Genomic DNA, 26,578 nt, shown 5'->3' with positions numbered 1-26,578 from the left:
GTATAACCGATGTGGTGTCCAGGCCAGAGGGGGCCAGAGAAATGAACCACGCTCGCCCTTTATATTGTAGATGATGATAAGAAACGACAATGCAGACAGTCATAAAATCAGTGAGTAAATGAATCCCTGTTCTGAGTATTAATATGGTAGTTTGTAGCTGGCAACAGTTAGATAGAGTAAATATTGGTTTATAAAAGACAAGATTGGATATTGGTTTATAAAAGACAAGATTGGATAGTAGTGTATGTGTCAAAGGATGACATAAGCTTCTTTAATCGATTCTTTAAAAAAAAAAGAGTGAAACACCTAAGAACTGTCGAGGCAAGGTGTGAGATGTGTCACTGTATGTAGCGGCACCATAGGCTCCTGTTTGGTTTTGACAACGCGCCTGACAGAATGCAATTTGGTTTATTGTAGTTTTCTTGCCACCTAATCAAGCCACAATACAAATGGGTTTTCTTTTACCTGACATGTAATCTGCTTGAAATGCTTCTTCTTGACAATGAAGTAATGTCCTGAGCTGTGCAGTGTAGTATAAATTAATAAGGTACCTTCTATAAGACAGAGGACACAGCGGGAGACAGAATCATTCCACTGACCACTGCTCTGAGGCTAGTATGGGTTCCACCTCTAAGAATGAAATGAAAAGTGTTGTTTTTTCATTATATTTTAGGATTAGTGCTTAGGGCTGTAATCAGTGGTATGACCATATCTGTCTGCCTGCATAATGTCCAACTCTGCAACGCTAAATTATTGTTGAATATGAATCATCATAACTACAAAAACAATAGTGAAGCAAGTAGCCTATTTTAGGCATATAGGAATATTTAGGCCAGTTTAAATGCCAAATGTGATGCCATGCAATCCATCATTTGGATCACTGTCTATAATCTAAAACTACTGGAGCTGACGACAGAGGGCCTCTCTCTCTGACCTTTCTGCTCTGGGATCCAAATGGAGATAGATGTACTGTAGGAGAAGGAATGATGCAGATCAAGCTTTTCTCAGACTCAATTTCACACACATCTCATTTGCTTAAGCCCCCAGAAGCTCTCCACCATCCATCAACAATTGAGATGAAAACAGGTTTCAATGATATGACATCCATTTACTTATTCTATTGTGAAGTCAGAGGAAGGGGGTGCACATGTTGAGAACTCTCTTTCAGCAAAGTGGTGCAGTTTACAGGGGTGTATTAACTGTGCCAAAACCAACAGACTCTTCAGAGAAGCTTTAACCTCAGACAGTGTGACTGGGAGGACTGGAACCCAATGTGGTTGCAAAATGACACCCTATTCTCTATGTAGTGCACTACTTTTATCCAGAGGCCCTATGGGAGCTGGTCAAAAGTAGTGCACTATATTTAAGACACAACCAGTGTCTCCTGGGCATGGATACAGACTACAAACTCACCACTACCGGAGGAGGATCAAACTGGAGCGTGGTCTGAAGATACCACAGCGTGACCACAAAACATTACAGTATTAGGCTACACCAACTAATAGGCACTTTTTCTAAAAATAACTCTTTACTTTGATGATGTCATCGCAATTAGGGCTGCCCAATTCTGGTAACTCCTAAAATTCCCAGGTTACCAGAAATCCTGGTTAGAAGATTCCTGGAGTAAGGAGGGAATAAACTGGGAATCCAGGGATTCTCCAACAGGGATTTCTGTAAAACCTGGAAAATTTGGGAAAGTTATCCCAATTTTCCAGCCTTAATCTCTGATGTCTAATGACAACCATCTTTGTTAATATATGTCAGATGACTCTCACCAAGTTGAATGAGTGATTACCATAGAAGTTGTGAGGAAAATGTTTTAATAGTATTCCATTCAATGTTAAGAGTGATCCATAATGCATTACACGGACAACAGACAATAGTGGCTCCTTTGAATAATTTCTGCCTAGACTATGAATTTGTATGCAATCATTCATCTTTTACATCATCAGAACCAAATTGAAATGTAAATAAAACACATTAAGCACAGCCAAAAATTATATCCATCTCTTTCCTTGAAAGTGCTCTAAACCAGAAATACACTAAAGCATTTGACTCCCGTCTGGAAGGAGTCACCACACCAAACGGCTGTATTTGTTGGTTTGGACGACTGAACAGGCGACGCTGCTTCCTACCATATGGTTCCACTTTCCAACAGAGCCAATGCCCTAAAGGCTACCCACTTTTTTTGTTTTGGACTTTCTTCCTTTCTCAACCGTACATTCTCGATTTAGAAACAGATTTAATAGAACCCAGTGTGAGTCTCAACTGGCACCATATTCCCTACATAGTGCACTACTTTTAGCCCAGATCCCTATGGGCTATAGGGAATAGGGGGCCATTTAGGATGCCACCCCAGACTCACTTGACCTCCCCCATCTGGTACAGGCAACAGTTAAGTGTGTGTTCTAACCGCCATTGTTTGTATGTCTACACTTCTTTCATACAATAGGTGTAATGTGCAGGAGTATCTCTGTTCACAAATTAAAGCTCTAATGCAGGTGTTTTAATGTCAATATCAAATCATTTATGGGTAACAATAATTATGTATCTTACTTTGATTGTTTTCAATTAAAATGGTCAAAAAGAAACAAAAACAAGTTGTTAGCTAAATGCCATTTCTCAAGCAAGATTTTTGCTAGGACTGTCTGGGAGTGGTCTGAAAGAAGGGTCTAATTGGAGGAGCCTAATGGGAGGGATGTGTAACCTGAAAATTAGCTGTTGTTGGCAGAGAGGAGGGAAACCTCTGTTATTTGTGTATTAACTTATACTGCCTGGCTGTTCTGAGGGCAAAAGGGGGGACTGGTGGTGCAACTCAATATTAGGAAGGTGTTCCTGATGTTTGATATACTCAGTGTATATAAAACATAGGGAAATCATGTTTTTGACTGCACTGCCCTTTTAACAAAAGAATATAGTTATTCTGAAAAACTCAAACTGAATCAAGTTTGTTCTGACGAAATTTACAATTTTTTACATCAACCTGACTCAAACCTGCCTTTGCCTTTAATGCCACAGCGTTGAGCTACACAAAATAGATGCATCACATCAAAAAGACTGTTCAAGACATGCATTAACCAACATCACAACATTGTCTTACACCAGATAGCGCATTGACTTTGCGTCGTGTTGGAGTGACGCCACCTGTCAGAAGACAATAACATCACAGATACCAATCTAATCCATGATAGGAAATGAATTTGAGGTGCCTGCTTCTGAGGGGATGTGGAGCATGTCCCATATGGTTTAACTAGCTACCTCTCATCCTGTGTCCCAAATGGCAACATATTCCCTATGCACTACCCTATGGGCCCTGGTCAAAAGTAGTGCACCATATAGGAAATAGGGTGCAACTTGGGACGCAGACACTGTCTGCCGATGTAGGAAACAATGAGAAGGGCATCCTTATTTCCCCTGGGGTTGGTCCTCTGTGACACTGCATTGACAACAGACAGAGACATAGTAGAGCTAAATGGAAACCACGAGATATGGAAGAGAGATCTCATTGAGATGTGAGATGTAGGTTACAGAGACACAGACAACACAACACTACATAGCAGACATCAGGCCTGAACATGAGTCATGACCCAGTTCGCTTAGTGTAACCTTGTGTTATGAAAGTGTGTGTGTGGGGGTGGAAGAGAATTGATGTCCACATACAGTACGGAAGATTTGCCTTCAACTAAACAATATCTGACATTCTCCCATGCACTTAGGGTATATCTGGAACCATGACAAGTCTTGACACTACTTCATATAAAACAGGAATGGAAAATTATCAAAATACCTGAAGATCCGATAGCTAGACAAACAACTTGCCATCTAACAACCAGGAAACATGGATTTCGAATTCCCAGCCAAACAACACAAATAAGCCCCCTGCATTTTATGGGGGGGGGGGGGGGGACAAATCAGTTGCTATTTGTTTCGTTTTGCTATAGAACAACTTGAGTGCTTTTTCCTACTTGGGGACACACAGCAGAGAGAGCCATGATAGATTATGCCCCCAACTTCAGGGGTTAGAGTTCATTATGAAGAAGACAAAACTCTGTGCCAAGATAATTGGCTGTGTTTATCTATTACGGTTTCCTTTCTCAGAGTAGAGAAACAATGGTTGATGTCAATAGGTGCAGATCCACTGACACCGCCAGGCAGACAACTCCCATACAATATGTGTGATGTGTATATCCTTGGGAAGAGCTCCAGCCTCTCTACTGCTTAATAAACAAGAAATTAACAGGTCAGCAGCAGCTATGATGGATTACCTTGACAGGCCCAAGACATTGGGTGTCTCCCAAATGGCACCCTATTCCCTAGTACAATACGTTTGAACAGGGCCATAAGGGTTCTATTTAAAAGTAGTGCACTATATAAGGAATAGGGTGCCATTTAGGTCTATCCCATGTTCCATATAGCCTGCACTGTGTTTATTATAACATGTTGTATGAAATCCCAGGGGAAATACATGCCAGGAGAATTAAATTCCCAAAGACAGGTAAATAATTGCAGAGTGTAATTGAACAAGATATGCACCAGTCATTTTTGGAATAATCATCTGATCTGAGCAATCAATTATCTGACCAGTATTCTGTTATTTTACAGATAAGAGGCTTAATGAAAACTCCACAATGCGTGGCTATTACAATTTTTTATATACACATGTGGTGAAATGCCCTGGAGTCCAGTAAAGTGTTATGTGGGATAGCATGTCCTGTTGTGAGGTCATGGGAAGTGAATGGGATGTTTCAGGCTTCATCACCTCGTTTCCTAGTAACACCCCCTACCGTGACTGTGTCACACCACACCTAGGTGACACCTCTCCTCTCGCCTTGGAGACACATGCAACACCTCTCCTCTAGCCTTGGACTACGTTCTCACGGGGCCTTGTCCAAACAAAGGAAACAGCTTTGTCATTTCCCCCTGCACCTTGAGGGAAAACATCTCATCTCACCAAGCTAACCTGCCAAACATTGTATTGAAAGCAGCTCTTGGACTGTGTGAAATGACCGTGCGTGTGTTGACAAAACCACGTGAAAGCATAATTAATCTTACTTGTGTCAATGTTAAGGGTTAAGAGCCTCACTCATCTTGGGAATTAGCTATTTGTTTGAGTTTCTGAAATCTCTGCTAACATGAAGGAACACTTTTGGCGGGGATAAAAGGTGAAGATTAACCAATGAATAGAGCACAAATTGCTAAATGTATCTCTATGCAGGTAAAATTTCCATAACACACGCACAAAAACATTTAATAAAATTAGGCTTATGCAGACGAGGAGATGCTACAATATTTGCTACAATAAAACCATACCATTTACCACAGCTCGTTTCAAGCCCATTCTCATCTCAAATCATTCTCCAGACTGAGGGACAATTTCAGTAGGTCATTTCAGTACAGAACTGTCATCTGAGGAGAAAACAAATATATATACAAAGAAGCAATAAAGAGGTATTTTCCTTAGGGAATGTGGAACAAACAGTCTCGGTCAAGGTCAGTCAAATCTAAACAAACACCATGTATTTTAAGGTCTGTGTTTCTGTTTCCATACAGATCCCAGCAATCTAAAAAGTCTATGTCTCGACCCAAATATTTAGACATAAAACTAATTATACGGTCAAGTGTCATTTCAGTTTCTCTATGATACGGTTCAGCATTGTCTCTTTCATAAAGAATTGTTTTCCGTTCTCTACAGTATTCACAGTGTCTGCGCAACAAGATGTTGTGTTGGGCTCTATATGTCATTGCGGACTTGTTGCCTGTCTTGCCCAACACTGTTTCACACAAGTATAAGATCCAATACGGCTGTGTTGTTTTGGCCTGTGTTGGGGGTGTATGCTTATGGTGGGTTGTTTTGGGCTGGGTCAGGCTCTGTATTTGCACACGTAGGACATGTCTGGTTACGTTATACTAAGTGGGTGAAAGACAACATGATGTGTCACTGTCCTCAAGAGTTCCTCTGGCCCTGGCAGGGATATAGGAAGCACTGCAGTGAAAGCTGCTAGCTGATTGACAATAACTGCCTCTTATTTCAAAGGCTTTGAGTGAGAGTGAAAGCTGGGGAGAATAACAGTTTATTTTCTTTGACACTATATTAGTGTACATCTGGAGTGGTCACTGTACGTTGAGTCCAAAGATACAGGCAGAGAATGAAAGTGTATGTGGCGGGATATTGGAGGGTGTGGTGTCAGAAGTTGGATTGGAGCATGGGACTGGAGTTATACTTTTAAACAGCAAATTAGGGTTTGGCAATGTCAGTTCCTGTGTTTTCTTGCGTTGTTGTTGTAACATCTGGAGTCAAAGCAGGCAGTATACGCTGGGGTGTTTGTGTGTGTGCTGTGTTTATTGGATGGGGGTTGCTCTTGTCCACAGATCTTCTTCCACCTCCCCTAGTGAAGGTCCACTTCCCGTTCCCCTGCTGGATCCCGTTGTAGAGCAGGGCATCAGACAACACTCTCTTCTGTGGAGGAAATAAGAGACAAAACATGACATTAAAATAAACACTTATGATGAGCATTACAGGATGTCACACTGCATTGCAGTACAGAGGCGTCATACCCATAAGGGGCACAGGGGTACGTGCTCCCTCAGAATTGTCCAGTAAAAAAACAATATTATAATATTAGAACATTTGTTTTTAGAACATTTGTTTTCCTTCTGTAATACAACTAGCGACTTTAGCAATTTTAGGAAGTTGGCATTAGCTAGCCCAGATGGTTTCCCAATTTCCCAACCTTATAAATAGCTACCAAGAAGCCATTTCAGGCAATCAATCTAGTTAGAGTAGCTAGCTTGTCTATCTTAGCTGACATGCCTGCTGGCAAGGTTGTAGACAATCAATAACTAAATGTACAAATAACACTCAAATTCCTTTGAACCTTTTACCCAGATTTTTAGCAGAGAAGCATATTTTGTTTCTTTAAGAAAATAACCACCAGTCAGAAGGAGAGAGCTCAAGAGGTATGCTTCAATATGCAGAAAAATCGACAGAAAACAAAGAATGAAGCATAATGAATATGGCTGTAGATAGCAGGAAAAGGCTATTTCACGTGTTTGAAAAATGCTAAATTCTCCAACTTCCGGATGGGGAGCCTTGCGCCACTACGGACCACCCTTCAGCCATCCTCAAATACTTTGTGCCTCCTCAGATTTATTAGGTGCATGATACCCCTGCCTGTATATCACACTGTATGCCCAGTGCTAAAGATCAGAAGCACTAATCAATGGAGCGTTATTACATTGGTCTTTGGCACCCCACACTACCTGGGTCTGATTATAGGAAACAGATAACCAATTATACAGTACCAGTCAAAAGTTTGGACACACCGATTCATTCAAGAGTTTTTCTTTATTTTTTTTACTATTTTCTACATTGTAGAATAATAGTGAAGACATCAAAACTATGAAATAACACATATGGAATCATTTAGTAACCAAAACAAGTGTTAAACAAATCAACATATATTTTATATCAGAGATTCTTCAAAGGAGCCACACTTTGCCTTGATGACAGCTTTGCATGCTCTCAACCAGCTTCACCTGGAATGCTATTCCAACAGTCTTGAAGGAGTTCCCACATATGCTGAGCACTTGTTGGCTGCTTTTCCTTCACTCTGTGATCCAACTCATCCCAAACCATTTCAGTTGGGTTGAGGTCGGGTGATTGTGGAGGCCAGGTCGTCTGATGCAGCACTCCATCACTCTCCTTCTTGGTCAAATAGCCCTTACACAGCCTGGAGGTGTGTTGGGTCATTGTCCTGTTGAAAAACAAATGATAGTCCCACTAAGCGCAAACCAGATGGGATGGCGTATCGCTGGAAAATGCTGTGATAGCCATGCTGGTTAACTGTGCATTGAATTTTAAATAACTCTCTGACAATGTCACCAGGAAAGCACCCCCCACCATTACACCTCTTCCTCCATGCTCCATTGCGGGAACCACACATGTGGAGATCATCCGTTCACCTACCCTGCGTCTCACAAAGACACGGCGGTTGGAACCAAAAATCTCGAATTTGGACTCCTCAGACCAAAGGACAGATTTCCACCGGACTAATGTCCATTTCTCATGTTTCTTGGCCCAAGCAAGTCTCTTCATCTCATCCTTTCGTTGTGGTTTCTTTGCAGCAATTCGACCTTGAAGGCCTGATTCACGCAGTCTCCTCTGAACAGTTGATGCTGAGATGTGGCTGTTACTTGAACTCTGTGAAGCCTTTATTTGGGCTGCAGTCTAAACAGATGTGTGCGAGCACACAAATCACAGATCAATATCCATTTGTTTATGAACACACATTTTCAAAGGGCAATCATGTTTAAAGTTTGCAATGATTCAAGTGAATGCATTCGGTCTGTGGATGAATTTTGTCTTTCCGACGCGTTTTCTCTTGCTCGACACACGCCACACACACACACACACACATGCACTCCCACTATATAGCACTGGTTATAAGTGAAGCATTCAACACAATCAGCATCATCCTACATATCAGTGTGGCTAAGATGTAACATCAGGACCATTTTAATATTCCGCTGCAGAATTTTATCTTGCCCAAACACTCTCTTGCAAACTGGTGCTCTGTATTCAGTCTGGTCAGATATTGATTGGTTCAATTCAGATGGTTCTGTCTGAGAAATTAATTCATGCAGTTCCTCAGTATGAAACAATCACAAAACGGTTAGGACTTGTTATTTTGGGGAAGAATTTCTTGAACAAAAGGCTTTGCTCATTATTATTTTCCTATTAGACAATCATGTATTTGTTAGGATTTTTCCTTTTGTGTGGATTGAGTGATATTTTGAGGGACTCAAAACCTTTAATAAGAAAATGTAAATCGGGCACATTCTGAAAGGAAAAGCTGATGAACATTTTGTCGTTGTCTGGTGAAATTTCTAAGTCATTTATTTTTTGAGTGATCCGTCCATATTCTCAAGGGCATGACACTTGCAAACATGGTAGTGTACCACAAGACTGTTTAGCGATCTGAGCCAAAAACTGGGCATTAGCTCTGGGGGCTAATAGAAGTCTTCAGGTCTCAAGCAAGGTTACTCATCAAGTGAGCATTGTTGTCACTATCTTTGTTACGTAGGAGTACAGTGTTTCAAACGCTGTCTGTTTGTGACTCGGGGAGCTAATTCAAGTCATTAGGTCTCAGACAAGGTTACACAAGTAAGGAATAATAGTCACTGTCTGTCTGTTTGCGTTTTTTTCCCCCACCACACCCACATTCATGGAGATGTCTGTCGTAACAGTGACCAGAGACTAAAAAAACCAGGAAGACACAGAACCTCTTCTCCAACCCATATTTAGAACCTACCGTCTGACGTAAAACTCCACCGCCCAAAATTACACACACTCAGCCTAGATTACTGAGCATAACATAGGAATAACACATCATTTATAGGCGATTCACCCATGTCCCAATACTTTGGAAACTCTTAACTCCTAAATCTATTTAAAAGGCAAAAAATAGTTCAGATGTTTGGCTAAAAAAGGGCTGTTGCGTCAGAAACGTGAACACTCGCAGTCCTATTAATCATAGCCACTTTGGGTTCTCCATATGAGAGCATAAACAAACAAATCTGTCCTTATTCTGGAGCTGAAAAATAAAGCCTGACAGCAAACAAACGCTGTGACTGTTGTCATTCGTCAGCTCAACAGTAAGATTAGCAATCAAACAGGCATAATAACTGCCCGTCTCCATCAAAGAGAGACTAGACATGTAAACAGTCGTTTTTCCAGCTCTGTGCTCCTGCTACAGATCGTAAATGATCTAACACCATTTAGCGATGGCAGATGGAAAATGCCATCAGCTGTAGCAAGAACGAAAGGTTTCAATAGACACATATCCTTTGTTTCTGTTTAGGTTCATCAGTGTCCATTTGTCAGACTGTGTAATTGCGATAAACAAGCATGACATACAAGCAAGCACTGACACTGGGGCTTTAAATGTCTTTTAAATGTTAAATGGCATGAACCACAGTTCAAAAGGCACTTAACATGAGAAGGAGACGTATCTGGCTCCATGCAGAGAGAGGCTCCATTAACCTGATGGGTTGTATAGATAACTCCAATGATCTTGGAAATACAGCACAAGCAGATCTGGGATCAGGAAAAGGCTGCATATAAGAGAGAAGCTACAGTTGTGCTACAGAGGCCTCCCTGTAGAACAACGGGCCGATTCATACCAGTGCAGAACAGCTGACCATATACTGTACAACAACATGCTGTTTGAAACAACTAGCTACAGCTGTCTGTTTTAGTCTCTATGTGTTAGCTAGGATGACAACACCCAACAACCTGCCCCCACTGAGCTCTATGTCACTATCAGAACACTGTTCATGACAGTTGATTGTTACGGTAACGGTTTGCTTTGTGAGGCTTTCATCGGTCAAGATCCTCCTCTCTCATTGGCGGTGGGACACTGCATGTCGGTTCCCACCACACCCCAACAGGCCGGGGCTCCCGAACTCCAACGCCTCCTGTCTGTTCAGCCGAGAAAGCTTGGCAGTGAGACCCAGATCCAGACCACACACTAAACCAAACCAAACCATGACAGAGGCAGACAGCTGGGGCTGATGATCACTTTAGCCTCCTGACAGACAAACTGTATTGTGTTCCTGACAAAATGCACAAAGAGACCCTTTCTATTGGCCTACAACCCAGAGCTACATGGGAAGGGTCTGAAAGGTTATATTCCTGTGAAACAAGCAGCCAGAGAAAGGGAGGTTGGCCGGCCTGTCCGTCTGTCTTTATTACGTGGGAGATACACAAGCTGTAGCTGTAGAAAGGTACCTCAGAGAGGACTGCACTAGACCAGTTAGCCAGCGTCCATAATGAATTTCCTTCCAAGTAAGGATTTTGCCATGGCAATAACAGAGCAGAGCTACACAGTGGTGTAATCATCTATGGGAAACTGGCACGCATACCCGCATACACAAGCGAACATGCGCAAATACACACACACACACACACACACACACACACACACACACACACACACACACACACACACACACACACACACACACACACACACACACACACACACACACACACACACACACACACACACACACTGTTGGTTGAGAACAAAGGCAGACATTGGCACTCAGGCCTGGGAATTAGTTAGGGCTGGCTGCATGGCTGCTGATTCTCAGAAGAAACGTTGTGTTTGTGTTCTGGGTTTGGACAAGGCACAGGGATTATAACGTACTGTGCTGGGTATTCCATAAGAGCCTAAGACAGAGAGAGACCCTTTTCACACTACTGAGCCGACCCGTACTGTCCTGGCTTGTTATTTTCTATTCACATTGTCCTTCACTGCACAGGTCCAGAAACTATGGCGGATGCATAATCAGGCCAGTGTTGTACAGCTCTGTAATGTGAAAAGGCTTAGTAGAATTTAAAGGCTCATTAGTGAGAAAAGGAAAGACAGTAACAATATGCTTTACTGACGTATACACTACACCTTTATGTGGTCCCACTCCTTGTGCCGCTCTTGTCTGATGTATTCCTTGTTAATCTCTTCCTGGAATAAGACAGGGACAAGTCATACAGAACCAAGCTGTCAACAGTATTCTAGGTGAATGCAACAGAATATTATTCACTATTCGAACCAGTGCTTTTCCACTTGTTCCATAACACAATAGTATCAGGGTAAAGGGAAAGGTTGAATAATGTAAGGTTAATATGTTGGACAAATTGACTGCAGTACCCGACTCAACTTCCCGTAAGTCGGCTGTGCTGTTTGTAACATCAGTGCTGATGTCACTGAATCAAGTCCTAAGCAAAATATGAACATAAATCAAATTAACGCACAGTAATGAACTCAGTTTTTATTTCCTTTCAAACATCCAACAGTTTAAGAGATTGTATAGGCTACCAGATATGATATAAGAGCATGTGACTAACCTTTCAGAGCATCTGGTTGGATGATCCCTACTTGCACCTCTGTCGCCGTGACGATGCTGCAGGGGGAGGGCTGATCAAGCAGGATGCTCACCTCACCGAACGATTCCATTGGTCCGAGCTTCCCCACGACAACAAACTTTATCCTGCTGCCCTGGAAACCAACAACCAATGAAGGAAAAATAGCCAAGGCCCAATCATTATCACAAATGACATGTTCCTGGAATTGATATTCCCATTTCCCGGTATAAAATGTAACACAATTATGGTAATCAGTCTTAACCATGTAATTAATATTCAAATCAAGTCCTGCTCTTTCACTCCTTGATTTAGATGAAGTGGTTTTTAATCAAACAGGGAACATGCAGCAGCCTGGAGGAAGGCCTACTGTTACAGCTTGATGTGTGTGTTTGTGTGTGTGCGCGCACGCAGACCGACACCTTCTCCTGTGGGGTCCTCATCAGCGAGTTAATGTCCTGGAGGATGTTACACTCCCCCTCTCGGATGTAGGCCACAAAGGGACACACCTTACCTTCCTTCGCCAGTACTACAGAAAGAAGAGAGGAGGAAATAGGGAAATAAGTTCTCTACCTGCATGCCTACTCATTTCAGATCAAGTAATATTCTTCTGCTTCTTCAGGTCAGAGTGCGGGCTCCTGTATCATAGGATGGATGAGGTTATGAACCAGCATACAGTACGTGAGAAGTGTGGGTCGGTGTGTGTAACATCGACCTTGTAAGTATGCTCTGTACTCAAATCAAAATGTTATTCATCACATGCTTTCAAAACAGGTGTAGACTAACAGTGGAATGTTACTTACGGCCCTTCCCAACAATGCAGAGAGAAAAAATTGAAGAATTATAACATGGGGAATAAATACACACTGAGTGATGATAACTTGGCTATATGCACGGGCTATGTACCGAGTTGATGTGCAGTGGTATAAGGTCATTAAGGTAGATAAACACATATAGGTAGGGATAAAGTGACTAGGCAACAGGATAGATAATAAACAGTAGCAGCAGCGTATGTGAGGAGTCAAAAGAGTTGGCGCAAAAAGGGTCAATGCAGATAGTTAAATTCTTTAACCAACTAGCTACCCAGACAAACTAATTAGCATTATTACGGTTTGGGAGTATAAGCTGTCCAGAGTCCTGTTGGTTCCAGACTTGGTGCATCAGACGAAGGCCCTAAAAATAAATCAGACTCCAGCCAACCATCATAGACTGTTCTCTCTGCTACCGCACTGCAATTAGTAGCAGAGAGAGCAGTCTTTTAGGGCCTTCTTCTGACACCGCCTGGTATAGAGGTCCTGGATTGCAGGGAGCTCGGCCCCAGTTAGATACTGGGCTGTACTCACTACCCTCTGTGGTGCCGTGCAGTCAGATGCCAAGCAGTTGCCATCCCAAGAAGTAATGCAGCCAGTCAAGATTCTCTCAATGGTGCACACTAACACAGTCAAGATGCTCTCCCAGCCTCCTGAGGGAGAAGAGGTATTGTTGTACCTTTTCACGACTGTGTTAGTGTGTGTGAACCGTGATAATTCCTTAGTGATGTGGACACCAAGGGATTTGAAGCTCTCAACCCTCTCAACTACAGCCCTGTTGATGTGGATGGGGGCGTGCTCTGCCTTTCATTTCCTGTAGTCCACGATCAGCTCCTTTGTCTTGCTGATGTTGAGGGAGAGGTTGTTGTCCTGGCACCAGGTCACTGACCACCTATAGGGAGGCGGTCTCATCATCGTCGGTGATCAGGCCAACCACCGTTGTGTCGTTAGCAAACTTAATGATGCTGCTGGAGTCGTTTGTGGCCATGCGGTCTTGGGTGAACAGGAAGTACAGGAGGGGTCTAAGCACGCATCCCTGAGGGGCCCCTGTGTTGAGGGTAAGTGTGGCAGATGTGTTGTTGCTTACCCTCATTACCTGGGGGAGGCCCGTCAGTAAATTCAGGATCCAGTTGCAGAGGGAGGTGTTTAGTTCCGGGGTCCAGAGCTTAGTGATGAGCTTGGAAGACACTATGATGTTGAACGCTGAGCTGTAGTCAATGAACAGCTTTCTCAAAAAGGTGTTCCTTTTGTCCAGGTGTGAATGGGTAGTGTGGAGTGCAAGAGAGATTGCATCATCTGTGGATCTGTTGGGGCGGTATACGAATTTGGGTGGGTCCAGGGTGTCTGGGATGATGGTGTTGATGTAAGCCATGACCAGCCTTTCAAAGCAGTGCTACGGGGCGATATTCATCCCCCTCCTGTCCTTTGTAACTATTCCCCAGGTTGCTGCTGTAAATGAGAACGTGTTCTCAGTCAACTTATCTCCTAAAATAATGGTTAAATAAAAAATGTAAAAATGTAGACAGGTTACCTTGGCATTCTTGGGCACAAGGACTGTTGCGGTCTGCTATAAACATGTAGGTATTGCAGACAATCAGGCAGAGGTTGAAAATGTCAATGAAGACACTTGCCAGCTGGTCCTGGTAACCTGCCTTGCCTTGCGGCCTTGTAAATGTTAACCTGTTTAAAGGACTAGTATGATTCGATCTTAGTTCTGTATTGACTGTTTGATGGCGTGTCGGTGTTCGTAGCGAGATTTCTTATACAGTTGAAGTCAGAAGTTTACATACACTTAGGTTGGAGTCATTAAAACTCGTTATTAACCACTCCACAAACTATAGTTTTCGCAAGTCGGTTAGGACATCTACTTTGTGCACGACACAAGTAATTTTACCAACAATTATTTTCAGATCGATTATTTAACTTATAATTCACTGTATCACAATAACAGTGGGTCAGAAGTTTACACTAAGTTGACTGTGCCTTTAAACAGCTTGGAAAATTCCAGAAAATTATGTCATGGCTACAGAAGCTTCTGATAGGCTAATTGACATCATTTGAGCCAATTGGAGGTGTACCTGTGGATGTATTTAAAGGCCTACCTTCAAACTCAGTGCCTCTTTGCTTGACATCATGGGAAAATCAAAATAAATCAGCCAAGACCTCAGAAAAAAATTGTATACTTCCACAAGTCTGGTTCATTCTTGGGAGCAATTTCCAAACGCCTAAACGTACCACGTTCATCTGTACAAACAATAGTATACAAGTATAAACCCCATGGGACCACACAGCCACTCAGGAAGGAGAAGCGTTCTGTCTCCTAGAGATGAACGTACTTTGGTGCGAGAAGTGCAAATCAATCCCAGAACAACAGCAAAAGACCTTGTGAAGATACTGGAGAAAACAGGTACTAAAGTATCTATATCCACAGTGAAAAGAGTCCTCTATCGACATAACCTGAAAGGCCGCTCAGCAGGGAAGAAGCCACTGCTCCAAAACCGCCATAAAAAATCCAGACTACGGTTTGCAACTGCACATGAAGACAAATATCATACTTTTTGGAGAAATTACCTCTGGTCTGATGAAACAAAAATATAAATGTTTGGCCATTATGGCCATTGTTATGTATGGAGGAAAAAGGGGGAGGCCTGCAAGCAGAAGAACACTGTCCCAACCGTGAAGCACGGGGGGTGGCAGCATCATGTTGTGGGGGTGCTTTGCTGCATGAGGGACTGGTGCACTTCACAAAATAGATGGCACCATGAGGGAGGGAAATTGTGTGGATGTATTGAAGCAACATCTCAAGACATCAGTCAGGAAGTTAAAGCTTGGACGCAAATGGGTCTTCCAAATGGACAATGACCCCAAGCATACTTCCAAAGTTGTGGCAAAATGGCTTAAGGACAACAAAGTCACGGTATTGGGGTGGCCATCACAAAGCCCTGACCTCAATCCTATAGAACATTTGTGGACAGAACTGAAAAAGCGGCCTACAAACCTGACTCAGTTACACCAGATCTGTCAGAAGGAATGGGCCAAAATTCACCCAACTTATTTTGGGAAGCTTGTGGGAGGCTACCTGAAATATTTGACCCAAGTTAAACAATTTAAAGGCAATGCTACCAAATACTAATTGAGTGCATGTAAACTTCTGACCCACTGGGAATGTGATGAAATAAATAAAAGCTGAAATAAATCATTCTCTCTACTATTATTCTCACATTCTTAAAATAAAGTGGTGATCCTAACTGACCTAAGACAGGGCATTTGTAATAGGATTAAATGTCAGGAATTGTGAAAAACTGAGTTTAAATGTATTTGGCTAAGGTCTATGTAAACTTCCGACTTCAAATGTAAGTGTCCGGATTAGTGACCCGCTCCTTGAAAGCGGAAGCTCTAGCTTTTAGCTCAGTGAGGATGTTGCCTGTAATCAATGGATTCTGGTTAGGATATGTACGTACGGTAACTGTGGGGACGATGCACTTATTAATGAGGCCGGTGACTAATGTGGTTAACTCTTCAACGTTATCGGATGAATCCTGGACATGTTTCCAGTCTGTGCTAGCGAAATGGTTCTGTAGCTTAGCTTCCGCTTCATAAGACCACTTCCGTAATTAGGGTGTCACTGGTACTTCCTGTTTTTGCTTGTAAGCAGGAATCAGGAGGATAGAGGATCAGATTTGCCAAACAGAGGGTGAGGGAGAGCTTTGTATGTGATTTTGTGTGTGGAGTAGAGGTAATCTAGAGCTTTGTATGTGTCTCTCTGTGTGGAGTAAAGGTGATCTAGATTTTTGTATGAGTTTCTGTGTGTGGAGTAAAGGTGCTCTAGAGTTTTGTATGTGTCTCTGTGTATGGAGTAAAGGTGCTCTAGAGTTTTGTATGTGTCTCTGTGTGTGGAGTAGAGGTGATCTAGAGTTGTGTATGTCTCTGTGTGTGGAGTAGAGGTGATCTAGAGTTGTGTATGTGTCTCTGTGTGTGGAGTAGAGATGATCTAGAGTTGTGTATGTGTCTCTGTGTGTGGAGTAGAGGTGATCTAGAGTTGTGTATGTGTCTCTGTGTGTGGAGTAGAGGTGATCTAGAGTGTTGTATGTGTCTCTGTGTGTGTAGTAGAGATGATCTAGAGTTGTGTATGTGTCTCTGTGTGTGGAGTAGAGGTGATCTAGAGTGTTGTATGTGTCTCTGTGTGTGGAGTAGAGGTGATCTAGAGTTGTGTAGGTGTCTCTGTGTGTGGAGTAGAGGTGATCTAGAGTTGTGTAGGTGTCTGTGTGTGGAGTAGAGGTGATCTAGAGTTGTGTATGTGTCTCTGTGTGTGGAGTAGAGGTGATCTAGAGTTGTGTCGTCTCTGGTTGCACAGGAGACATGCTGGTAAAAATGAAGTAAGACAGAATTCAGTTTCCCTGTATTAAAATCACCGGCCACAAGGAGCGCCACCTCTGGATGTGCATTTTAATTGTTTATTTATGGCCCGTTTCAGCTCATTGAGTGCGGCCTTAGCTCGCTCAAGTAAACAGACATCTACCTAAGGTCTGCAGCTTATCATGACGGAATTCTAACTCAGGCGAGTAAAACCTTGAAACTTCCTTAGCATTAGAGATTGCTCACCAGCTGTAGTTAACAAAGAGACACACACTTCCCTCTTAACCTTACTTGAAGCTGTACTCTATGTGTCTATTCAGCGCCTCGAACACTCTTGGGTTACTGCGCGTGCACACACAAACACACACACATCCTACTAACCCCCACAGCAACACCCAATCCACCGCTTCTTTGACTAATGCATCACAACCGACAAAATATACCAAAAGTTTTGTGAAAAAAAAGTAGGCTACACTGTAAATTACAGAAGAAGTCCTCTTGTTTTAGCAAGAGGCCCCAAAGTCTGGGCTGGAGGATTATTTTGTCATGTGACAAATCTTTGGTTTGTGTGCATTGGGAGGTGAGCATTATATTGATTCACGGCCCTCTAGCCTTTAACGGCTAGGAGAAACACGGTATATTAGTGCTGACAGGTGTTTTTAAACGCTATCTCTATGTAGGGGAAAGTTGGACAAACGGGGCCCATTTGTTATGTGTGCTGACAGTACGGGAGGGCCCAGCCTCACATACAGTGGTAGACATCACTGGGGGAGCCATGGTGTGTGTGTGTGTGGGTGTGTGTCATTCTCGGGCCTAATTTCATCCCGGCCTATTCCAATGAAACGCTTGGCAGCTTTTATTTAAGACCTCAGAACCTCAAGATCCCCTTTGACCTTTCTCACTCACTCAGGCCCCAGAATAATCAAACAGTTAACAGGGCCTCACCTGGGAAATTACCCAGTAGGATCCCCTGGACTGTGTCTGTCTGCTCCAACTCTCTGTCAAAGACTACGTTCCAAATATCACACTATACCCTAGTGCACTACTTTTGACCAGGACACATAGGGCTCTGGTCAAAAATAGCGCACTTTATAGGGAACAGGGTGTAATTTCTAACACAGTCATAGTCAATGTTCCCTCCAGAACAGGCTGGGGCCAAGGTTCACTCAAACTGCCGTCACATATTAAGTGAGAGGGCTGTTTTCCCCTGGCGATCAGGTTAATTTAGTGGCCATGTCTGTATTGTTATCCTTTTTCACATAGAAAATGAAAAATGGGCAATGTGCAGGGTATTTAGGATAAACTGCTAGATGGCAGGGTTAGTGTGAGGTTGTCTTTGGTATGATTTCCCCATACATCAGAGTGCATTGGTTGTGCTTACTATATCTCCAAGCATACAGCATCTACCGTGAAATGAAAACATCAAGCGTGCAGTCCATTATCTTTCCTGGAGCTGATAGTACCTCTTGACTGACAAGCCATATCGTCTCTAGCCTCCCCGTCCTCTCCCCTTAACGTTTAAGTTGCTGCCTGACAGACTTTTGATTGTCACAGAACTAATGGGTAGTTAATGCCAGTGTTTTTACTGGTGTGATGGGAGACAGCCAAACCCTCTCTCCTCTCCTCTGTGTGTGCATGTGCATTCATGCGCCAGACAGAGAAAGATTCGGAAGGGAGTTTTGTCCAAACACTGTGGTAGACCTCATTCACTGTATATAGGGACGGAGGGAGGAAATCCAAATAGGGGTTGAATTAGCCACTCTAATAGGGCCCTAATAGTCCGTTATTAGTCTGTTTGAGGCCCTCGTCTACAGTAATGAGCTCTCTGAAACAATAATCAGCCAATGATGGATAGTAGAGCCATGCCACAGTTTGGAGAAGGGGAGGAGGGTGAGGTGGTTGAAGAAGGGGTGAGAAGGGCACAAAGATGACAGCTGAGAATTATTAAGAAGAGGAAATGCCTACAACCGAAGGAAAGGGATATTTTCTAAATGAACCGTTTTATTTTCTATTACCAGTATACGTTGAAATTGTCTTGGCTTCACCAGATTCCAGGAAGGGGAAAAGCATACTTATCTGCTTGTGATCAACCACTACTCTACCTGTCGGCCTCGGAGGCATTCGACGTACGTCATAAGGCAGAGCGGTCATATTCAATTAAGTGTAACAGGATACCTCGCTGAAGACGTATGCGAGTCTGTAAGACTAAGGCATGGTGAATCACTCAACTCTTTACAATACCCCGAATACATGTGTTTCATTCAGGCCATGCACCACTATGAAAATATCCATCAGCCACTTTACACACAAAGCGTAATGTAATCCATCTCTTGCTTGGATTAAGATACCGGCTGGATGTTTGATCCCCGTGAACAATCAATGTAAAACAGTCTGCCAGACTATGTGCAGTGTGTGTGTGTATGTGTGTGTGTGTGTGTGTTTGTACGTGCCCGCGTGTGTTAGAGGACTACATTCCAGAGGAGAGCTCTTGGACAAGCATGACCGTCTGGGATGGGGACACAGTATTCCCATACAGACAGCCTTGTCTATCGGACGTTCTGAAAAAGCCTCGCGTGGGAAAACGCCTTGGTCTCCAGCCAGACTGCTGTTTCTGTTGTGTTGGAGCCAGAAGGGAAACGAATGTACCCTTTTTACACTACCGAGCCAAGCCAGGTTACGCAACTACAGTTCCTTAGTTGCTTGAACCATGTTGGAAAGGACAATGTGAAACGCATAGTAATGTAAAAAGGGTACCGGATGGACCAGAGCCAGCCTGGAGAGCTGTTGGCGCTGTTAAAGCAACCAGCCAGCCAGTCAGCCAGTCGGCCAGTCAGTCAGCCGGCCAGCCAGCCTGTCCAACACATTTACTGTGACTGAGGTCATCTCATATAGACAAAGGATCCGTATGTGGAAACTTGAAGCAGCTACTGTAGGACAGTTGTGCCTGTGGTGACACCAGAGTTAGACACACACCCCTCTGAGATGAAGAGTCCCCCTGCAGTGGTGAGGTCATAGCCTTCTGTAACACTGCCTTTCTCCACTGACTTGTACATCTCACCTATAGTACTGTATACAGGCGCTGGCATAACAGATGTGACGGAAGGGGTCATAGAGAGATTTAGGATGCATCAAAACTTTAACAGAGGGGCCCCAAATTGAGGTGGCCCCAAATGTCATGGCCCGGCCTAACCTCCAGAGTTATTGTCTGTTCCGACAGTAGTTGAATGTCTCTATGGTGGCATCAGCAGATAACAGTCTTCATTCTGCTCTCACAAACCTTTACATGAAACACTATCCCTCTCAAAGCCACTGAAGTATCAACATGGAGCCAATCAAGGTGATCAAGTAGCCTGTTGGAGATTGAGAGACAAGCTTAGGCGTCCGTATAGGTTAACATGGCAGGCAGGTAAGCCAGATGGTTATGGTATCCTCGCCATGTCACAGGCCAAAGTACAGAGAGACAAATGGGGATATTGTGTTATAGGGTTGAATTACAAATGACACCCTATTCCCTATATAGTGCACTACCTTTGACCAAAGCCCTATGGGTAGTAGTTCACTAAATAGGTAATAAGGTGCCATTTGGGAGGCAGACTAGGCCTCTGATGATAGGCAGCAGCATGTAAACAAGTCATTCATCTGTACAAACCTCAGGACAGGAGTCCTGCCCTCTAGGCAGACCGTTCATCTATCCAGGATACATAAACCCAGATACAGCCGGCTGGCTAGCTTCAGCTTCCCCACTGGGCAAATAGAGCTAGAGATCGTCCCTATAGCAATCAACGAACGGCACACACCACTCGCTCGACTTATTTCAGCCTGCGATGAGATCCTATCGTTTGACAGTATGATACTATCCTATACCCCACCCTTACCCCCCAACCAACATATCCAATCACTAGCGGATGCACGTATGCACACCCACCATTTCTTCCGTCTTTCACTTTCCCTCTGATATAGGTAATGTATCATTGCATTCGGATGAAGGGGATGAAGAGGAAAATGGGGATGGAGAGAGTATGGTCTCCTGTTGGAGGGAGCTGTAGGAAGGCCCTGGCTCGCTCTCTCCTTAAAAGACAAGAAGGTGAGAGAAGAGGGAGGGGATCAGTGATGATGACATGCGCTACAAGTAGTGGAAAAGACAAGGTTCTGAGTTAAGTGTTTGATATAAAACATTTTGTACGGTGCCTTTAGCCTCACTGTGTAACGTCTCCATTCAACGTTCACCATATGCTCTCCTGTCGCCTCGACTACATCTAAAGATGGAATAGGGATAGGTAGAGGCTAGAGAGAAAGAAGAGAGAAAGACAGAGAGAGAGAGAGAGAGAGAGAGAGAGAGAGAGAGAGAGAGGAAGAAGTAGAGGATGGATCTAATTTGATGTTCCCCCAAATTAAATTGGGGAGGGGACTGTGCATCTGTCTCTGTCCGTTAGTACGTTAGTCACGCAATATCTCAGACAACACAAGCCCGATTTTGACTAAACTTGGGTGAATGATGAGTCTTGTCATGGAGATCTGGCATTTACTGATTGGCCAGATGGTGGAGCTATAACAGGAGATTGAAAACCCAAACTTCAAAAGGTCACGCCCCTCACCCCATTTGACCTAGTCATGAAATGTGGTACATAGGTCCCTGTTCTCACAAAGAACACATTTCCCTCAAGGACCCATAAGGTCCACCATGATTGATTTTCTTCCATTTAAAATGTTTGGCAAAACGCTACTTTTCTGGCCCCGAATGACCAATCTGTACGAAACTTCATATGTGACAAGGTCTCTCAATGCAATTTTTTCCAGACTACTACGTTAAACAATTTCGCCGACATTGACGAATACATATTCAAGCAGGCGTGCTCTAGCACATTAATAAATAGAAATTAGTCAAGGATATTCGTATTGTAACAAAATGTGGCACACATGTTGCAAACACTATCATCACTCAACATGTGAAAGAATATTAATATTGACCACCCGGTGGCGCTATAACAGGCAATTGTTTATATCTCTTGATCTGTTTGACTCAGAGTGATGAAATTGGTGAATGATGCGTTTGCCATAGTGATCCGGCATTGACTAAATTACATTGACTGGCCCAAGAGGGCGCTACAGTAATCAACTGTTGATACGTTAGTCCTACACGATATCTCAGATGCCACTGGCCCATTTTTTACGAAACTTGGGTGAATGATACATCTCGTCATAGAGAGCCGCCATTTACACAAATTACACTGATTAGCAGAAGGCGGGGGCGCTGTATCATTCGTGGGGGACAACATGTTTACTGTCGCCTTGCTTGTGTTTGTTTGCTTGGCAGACGGCACACACTAGGGCAGGGAAGTTAATGCATAAGCCGTTCATGTCACTTTGATAATGTATTGAAGTTGTTAAGATCTAGTGGTATACTACAGTAACCTCGGTTTCATATGCAACCATCTGCGTCTAGGTCTAAGTCTGTCTTGTTTTCAATGAAGCATACAGCGTCTGTACCTAATTACTGACAAATAAAGATGTAATAAAAAAAACTGCCACACATTACAAAGACTTATTTCATACATGATGTATCATATTTTCCCAGATAAAAAAAACAACAAAGGGATTTAATTGAACTCATACAGAGATGAATGTGTGGAAAAGAGAACAAATATTATTCATTACAGGAATACACAGCCTAACTCCCATTGCACTATGGAATTACCATGTACTACCATGATTCGAATTAGGTAGTAGTACAGTATTACCATGATCGGCTGACTGTGAGGCGAGTATTAGCGTGATTGGCTCACTGAGGGTATTATTGTACCATGATTGGGTGACAGAAATGGGTTTACCGTGATTGGCTGACTGAGGGGAGGTTATTACTGAACTGTACCGTGTTTGGCTGGTAAGTTCTTCATCTGGATGATGTTGGCAAGCCTATCGATGGAGAGCTTGGGCCACTGCAGGTAGAAGTGACAACCCTGGATCAGAGATTCCTTCAGAGCATAGTTCTGGGCCAAGATCTCCTACAACAAGAGACACACAGCACAATACAGATTCAAGACAGTGGGCAAGGACACATGTCTTAGTGTAAAAATAAAGTTGAAAACATTGAGGGCATGTCTAAAGACATTGAAACATGTGGAAGTATAAGTAACTTGTATTTGTGGTTGATTAATACAGTCGCATATGCTGGTATGCATATAAATCAGGTACGTAGCATATTCATTTTGGATAGTAAATGTAGTTCCTTCACCTTCTTCAGCTTGGCGTAGCCTGAGTGGGAGATTTTCAGGATCTCGCAGGTTTCCTGTGTTAATGTACACTGGATGGTGATGCCTGCCTCAGTACCTGCAGGAGGTTCAAACGATCCAAAGCTGCCACCCACACCTATCTGAAACACGCAATCAATCACTCAATCAACCAACAAATCAATCAACTAACCAAAACTGTGAAAAGACCTTAAAGCTTAACCCTTGTGTTGTCTTAAGGGTAAAAAATAACCCGCCACTATGTTTAATAGCAGAGAAAAACACCTTAAATTATATTTTTCAACTTGACATTTGATGAGTGACCCCAACATTACAAAAAGTTAAACATCGCCTTTGTTCACATTTCCATGAAAGCTGTACGCCACCAGGGCACAAAGATTGTCTTAGGGTCATTTTTGACCCGGCAGTTATAAAATAACTTACACACCATAAAAATCACAAAGACACACACACACACACACACAATGAGAGATTGAACTCAGCTTGGCCCCTGGTCATCTTCCATAACATTATTGATGTGTCCTCATACAATTCCTTCATGATATGGAACAAGATCAACCCTACCTGGATGCCTGATAAGCAGAACAAGAGGAGGGTGTTCCTGGAGCAGCTGTAAAAGGCACTTGTAACCCCACACATTCAAAGAAGGGAGTGCCTCCCCCACACAGCAGCCTCTGCAGCGCTTGTGAAAGCTGTTTAGGGGGCTGAATCTTGTCCTGTTCCACCTGAGGCTGCAGCTGGGGCAGGCAAGAGGAGATTCCAATTCTGCCCCCCAAAGAAGGACTGTAAAACAAATACTATGTGCTGCACATGTGAGAAATACATCAGCAAAGTCCATGCACACACACTTGCATACAGTCCTACATGTGCTAATTAGAGTTGATTGATTTATGTTCTTCATGTTTTTGTTTTGTATCTATTATCTTATTTTATTCTTATTTATTGTTGTTGTTTATACACCTTGTGGTTGGGGGCAATGATAAAAAAAAATGGGAGGAGACTAGTATTTTGTAGTTGAATTCCTCATTGTACAGGATATAAAAATATATCACTATGTACCCAAAAAAGTTCAAGACCGTTAATATTTCCCTTCAATAAAATGCATTCAAAACTACTTGCTTCACATTTCTGCTACTTTCTTTGGCTATATAAGTGCTATCTCTTGCTAAAAAACATATGTTTACATCTATGTAGTACATTTAGCAATAATAATAATAATAAGTGATAAAACAATTATGACAGGTGTGTTGTAATAAAAACGAGTGGTGTCCACTGATTAAATGCAGTCTTTCTGCATCGTGAAGAGGGAAAACCCAGATATTCACAAAGTTTGTGATGAATGACAGATTTTGGGTTTAAAATTAAATTAAGCTGCTTTATTTTAGGGGTTTAGTGAAGGTGGGTCATTTTTTACCCTTAGGACAAGGGGAGTATACCGAATGTTAAGACTACACAAGGGTTAAAGAATCCTTAATGGTGAAACAGCCACATTCCATTGCGAGATTACAACAGAGAAGTCACTGCAAACGACGAACACGGTTCTTTCCGCTTTTACCATGCTGCACGATGCTCCTCAGCTCGGCAACAAAAACGATAACAATGGTGGTTTGGGTGGCCAGTGTCGCCGTTTCCCCCTACAGCAGATACCATCTTTTAACACTCCGGAGTAACATTGTGGCAATGCCATGGTGTGGTTGCTTACCACTGAGCCCTTTGGATCAACAGCCTCCTTGGATCTTTCTTGAGTGTACGGAGCTACTGAACCTTTCAGGATGAGGTAGAATCCATTGTGTCCAAATACTGCAGGAGGAAAGGGATGTTAAAGTGTTCAAATGAAATACAAACTTTAAAAAGTAAAGAAATGCCTCTGTCCATCACAGAAGAACATCACAGAATCTGCCTGCATCCCAAATGGCACCCTGTTCTCTATATAGTGCACTACTTTAGACCAGTACACTATAGTAGACAGAAAAAACTCCCTCACAGCAAAACAATTATCCCAAAATGCACCGGTCTTGTCTTTTCAGAACGTTTCAAATAGCTTATCACATCACAAGTCTCAGACATGAAACCATGCCATCATATTCTATATTTGAGATTCTTCACAGTAGCCACCCTTTGCCTTGGTGACAGCTTTGCAAACTCTTGGCATTCTCTCAACCAGCTTCATGAGGTAGTCACCTGGAATGCATTTCAATTAACCGGTGTGCCTTGTTAAAAGTTTATTGGTGGAATTTCTTTCCTTCTTAATGCGTTTGAGCCAATCAGTTGTGTTCTGACAAAGTAGGGGTGGTATACAGAAGATAGCCCTATTTGGTAAAAGACCAAGTCCATATTATGGTAAGAACAGCTCAAATAAGCCAAGAGAAACAACAGTCCATCATTACTTTAAGACATGAAGGTCAGTAAATCCGGAAAATGTCAAGAACATTGAAAGTTTCTTCAAGTGCAGTCGCAAAAACCATCAAGCGCTGTGATGAAACTGTCTCTCATGAGGACCGCCACAGGAAAGGAAGACCCACAGTTACCTCTGCTGCAGAGGATAGGTTCATTAGAGTTACCAGCCTCAGAAATTGCAGTCCAAATAATTGCTTCACAGAGTTCAAGTAACAGACATCTCAACATCAACTGTTCAGAGGACAGTTGATGTGTGAATCAGGCCTTCGTGGTCAAAATGCTGCAAAGAATCCACTACTAAAGAACGCCAATAAGAAGATAATATATTTAGAATTCAAGGCACATTTAACCACTCTTAACCTGCATGGCTACCACAGCATTCTGCAGTGATAAACCATCCCATCTTGTTTGCCCTTAAAAATAACGAAAAACCCTGGAATGAGTAGGTGTGTCCAAACTTTTGACTGGTACTGTATATATATATATATATATATATATATATATATATATATATATATGTATATATTGATCTCTGCTTATGTACACACTATATATATATATATATATATATATATAGTGTGTACATAGTGTGTGCATAAACAGAGATCAATTTATTTAAAGTATTCATTTCCCTCTCTAGAATATAGAGTACTTCTCTCCCCTCATCAAAATCTACAAAAATATCAGCCTCCCGACTCAAGCTCCTGGGAAAGGTAACAGAAAAGCAATATCCAACCACCAAATCAAACATAACAGGAGAGGGGATTGAGTCTAAGCATTCCGTTGATAGTGCTGCCTGCCTCTATGGATGACAGTCATTTCAGAAGCCAAACCAGCTCGCAGAG

At 42.7% G+C, this 26,578-nt stretch overlaps 1 protein-coding gene across 1 annotated transcript in view; it reads right to left on the bottom strand.

Annotated features, from left to right (window-relative positions):
- Positions 1-1,803: 1,803 nt before the first annotated feature.
- cnbd1 (cyclic nucleotide binding domain containing 1) overlaps positions 1,804-26,578 on the bottom strand; it is a 63,064-nt gene continuing 38,289 nt past the window's right edge. Inside the window, exons 6-13 of the mRNA XM_020509124.2 lie at positions 25,039-25,136; positions 23,321-23,458; positions 22,958-23,090; positions 12,346-12,452; positions 11,909-12,059; positions 11,712-11,779; positions 11,466-11,525; positions 1,804-6,457 (exon numbers count right to left, since the gene is read on the bottom strand). Coding sequence (XP_020364713.1) covers positions 6,236-6,457; positions 11,466-11,525; positions 11,712-11,779; positions 11,909-12,059; positions 12,346-12,452; positions 22,958-23,090; positions 23,321-23,458; positions 25,039-25,136 — 977 coding nt within the window. The 3' untranslated portion in view covers positions 1,804-6,235. The remainder of the gene's footprint in view (positions 6,458-11,465; positions 11,526-11,711; positions 11,780-11,908; positions 12,060-12,345; positions 12,453-22,957; positions 23,091-23,320; positions 23,459-25,038; positions 25,137-26,578) is intronic.

The sequence above is a fragment of the Oncorhynchus kisutch genome, linkage group LG18, assembly GCF_002021735.2.
Source record: "Oncorhynchus kisutch isolate 150728-3 linkage group LG18, Okis_V2, whole genome shotgun sequence".
NCBI classification, from domain to species: Eukaryota; Metazoa; Chordata; class Actinopteri; order Salmoniformes; family Salmonidae; genus Oncorhynchus; species Oncorhynchus kisutch.
Note: the sequence above shows the minus strand (reverse complement) of the source record. Positions and strands in the feature narration are given on the sequence as shown.